The sequence below is a fragment of the Nyctibius grandis genome, chromosome 2, assembly GCF_013368605.1.
Source record: "Nyctibius grandis isolate bNycGra1 chromosome 2, bNycGra1.pri, whole genome shotgun sequence".
Classification (NCBI taxonomy): domain Eukaryota; kingdom Metazoa; phylum Chordata; class Aves; order Nyctibiiformes; family Nyctibiidae; genus Nyctibius; species Nyctibius grandis.
The window spans coordinates 20550162-20552069 of NC_090659.1; the positions used below are offsets into that span (position 1 = coordinate 20550162).

Genomic DNA, 1908 nt, shown 5'->3' on the forward strand with positions numbered 1-1908 from the left:
ACTGTTGGAAGCAAGGTACCCAGTGTAATGAACTACTGAGCTGATACCAGATGTTAATGCGTATATTATGGGAAAGTTGCATTAAATTCTTCAGTCTTCTTTAAGCTGTGGACTCTGGCGTCAGTCACGGTCCAGTACATTCCCTGCTCAGGAGCAGACCTCCCATTTGGGTCAAAGACAGGCCTGACCTGCAGAATTCATTTTGCAACCCAGTCTTTCTCGAAATTGAGGGCATTTACATCTGCAGCATGGTCTCATGACTCCCATGACAGAGGAATTTATATGGCCAGCTAAACTGTATCTGAGGCGTGCTTTAGCCTGGTTTTGTGATAAGGCAAATTAACTGTCCCTTCTCAGCGCAAGCATAGCACATATCAGCCTAGTCCTGGAATACACCTAAAATGAAACATTTGTATTTAAAACAATCTCTTTTATTAGTGCTATTGACATGTGTTTCTTTAGGTTTACACCCTCTGAAGGAACACCAAACATTTGAGGCCTGTCTGCATGAAGAACCGTTTAAGAAAGTGTGTCAAGGTAGTAGTTCTCCCATCTCTGCACTCTATTAGTCAGTAGCTTCCATTTGTTTGGGGTCATATTCAGTAATCCTTCAACAATCAAGTCAGCGACGAAGATGCGGCTATAGAAGTGGGTCCCCTCAACATACCTCCTTGCAAAGTCCTTCCTGTTGTTTATAATAAACCATTTAAAAGAACACCAGGCGACATCCATAGGATAGAGATAGTTGTAAGATGAAGGCACAACAAGAAGCTCATGGCCATTTACTCTAGCAACTTCAGGGCAACACTCGATGACGCCGGACGCGTGGATCGCTGGTGCGACTCGCAGCAGAGTTCCCGTCTCTGGCTCCTTGACATCTTTTGCCCCCACACTCATCAGTTGTGTTTTATCCCTCATCACAATTACGCATTTCCCATAGCAGGTGGTCAGAGAATCACACAACTCCTGAAAGATATCGTTCTGCTGAGGGGGGAGCAGATCACCTCTTAATAGCGCGTGGCACCTCCAGGGCACCCACCCTAGGCTGCTGCCAGCGTGAACAAGTGTCCATACTGGCCAGCGCAGGCTGGCCTCCTTGGCTATTTTTTCTCCTGTTATAAGACTGTCTGGAATATTTGTTTCCCCTAAAAAAACAGTGTGGAAACCGTCACGCTGCCGTGTCCTCAGAGCTCTTAAGTACTGCAGGCACTGCCTCTTTGAAGCAGCATCAAAGCGGCCCCTGCGAAGTAGGTGCTTGAGAAGAGGATTTGTGAAGCGCTGCATGCTGGCATCTCAGGGCTCATGAAAGATGCTTGCAGAGCTCACAATGCACCCGTTGCCCCGGCGTTACCCCATGATGTCACACTCAACCAGCGGCAGCATCAGCAGGGGGTTCCAGGTGGCTGATCAAAAGGCATCTTGGAAAACAACAATCCCATCAGGATGGGTAGGTGTCATGGTTTAACCTTAGCTGGCAATTAAGCACCTCACGTCTGCTCACTCATCCCCCACCCTCTCCAGTGGGATCAGGGAGAGAATTGGCGGGGGAGGGGCAGGGGGGGAAGTAAAAATCATGGGTTGAGATAAAGACAGTTTAATGGGACAGAAAAGGAAGGGGAAATAATAATAATAATATGAAACAAGTGATGCACAATACAATTGCTCGCTACCCACTGACCGATGCCCAGCCAACCTCTGAGCCACGGTATTCCTCAGCCAGCTCCTCCCAGTTTATATACTGGGCATGATGTCATATGGTATGGAATACCCCTTTGGCTCGTTTGGGTCAGCTGTCCGTGCTGTGTCCCCTCCCAGCTTCTTGTGCACTCCCAGCCTCCGCTGGCAGGGCAGTATGAGAAGCTGAAAAGTCCTTGACTTACTTAGTATAAATGCTGCTTAGCAACAACT

General features: G+C 48.0%; 1 protein-coding gene across 1 annotated transcript; it reads right to left on the reverse strand.

Annotated features, from left to right (window-relative positions):
• Nucleotides 1-519: 519 nt before the first annotated feature.
• Nucleotides 520-1284, reverse strand: C2H21orf140 (chromosome 2 C21orf140 homolog). The gene has a single exon (XM_068395647.1). The coding sequence runs from the start codon at nucleotides 1282-1284 to the stop codon at nucleotides 520-522; it is 765 nt and encodes a 254-aa protein (XP_068251748.1).
• Between the last annotated feature and the right edge of the window lie 624 nt (nucleotides 1285-1908).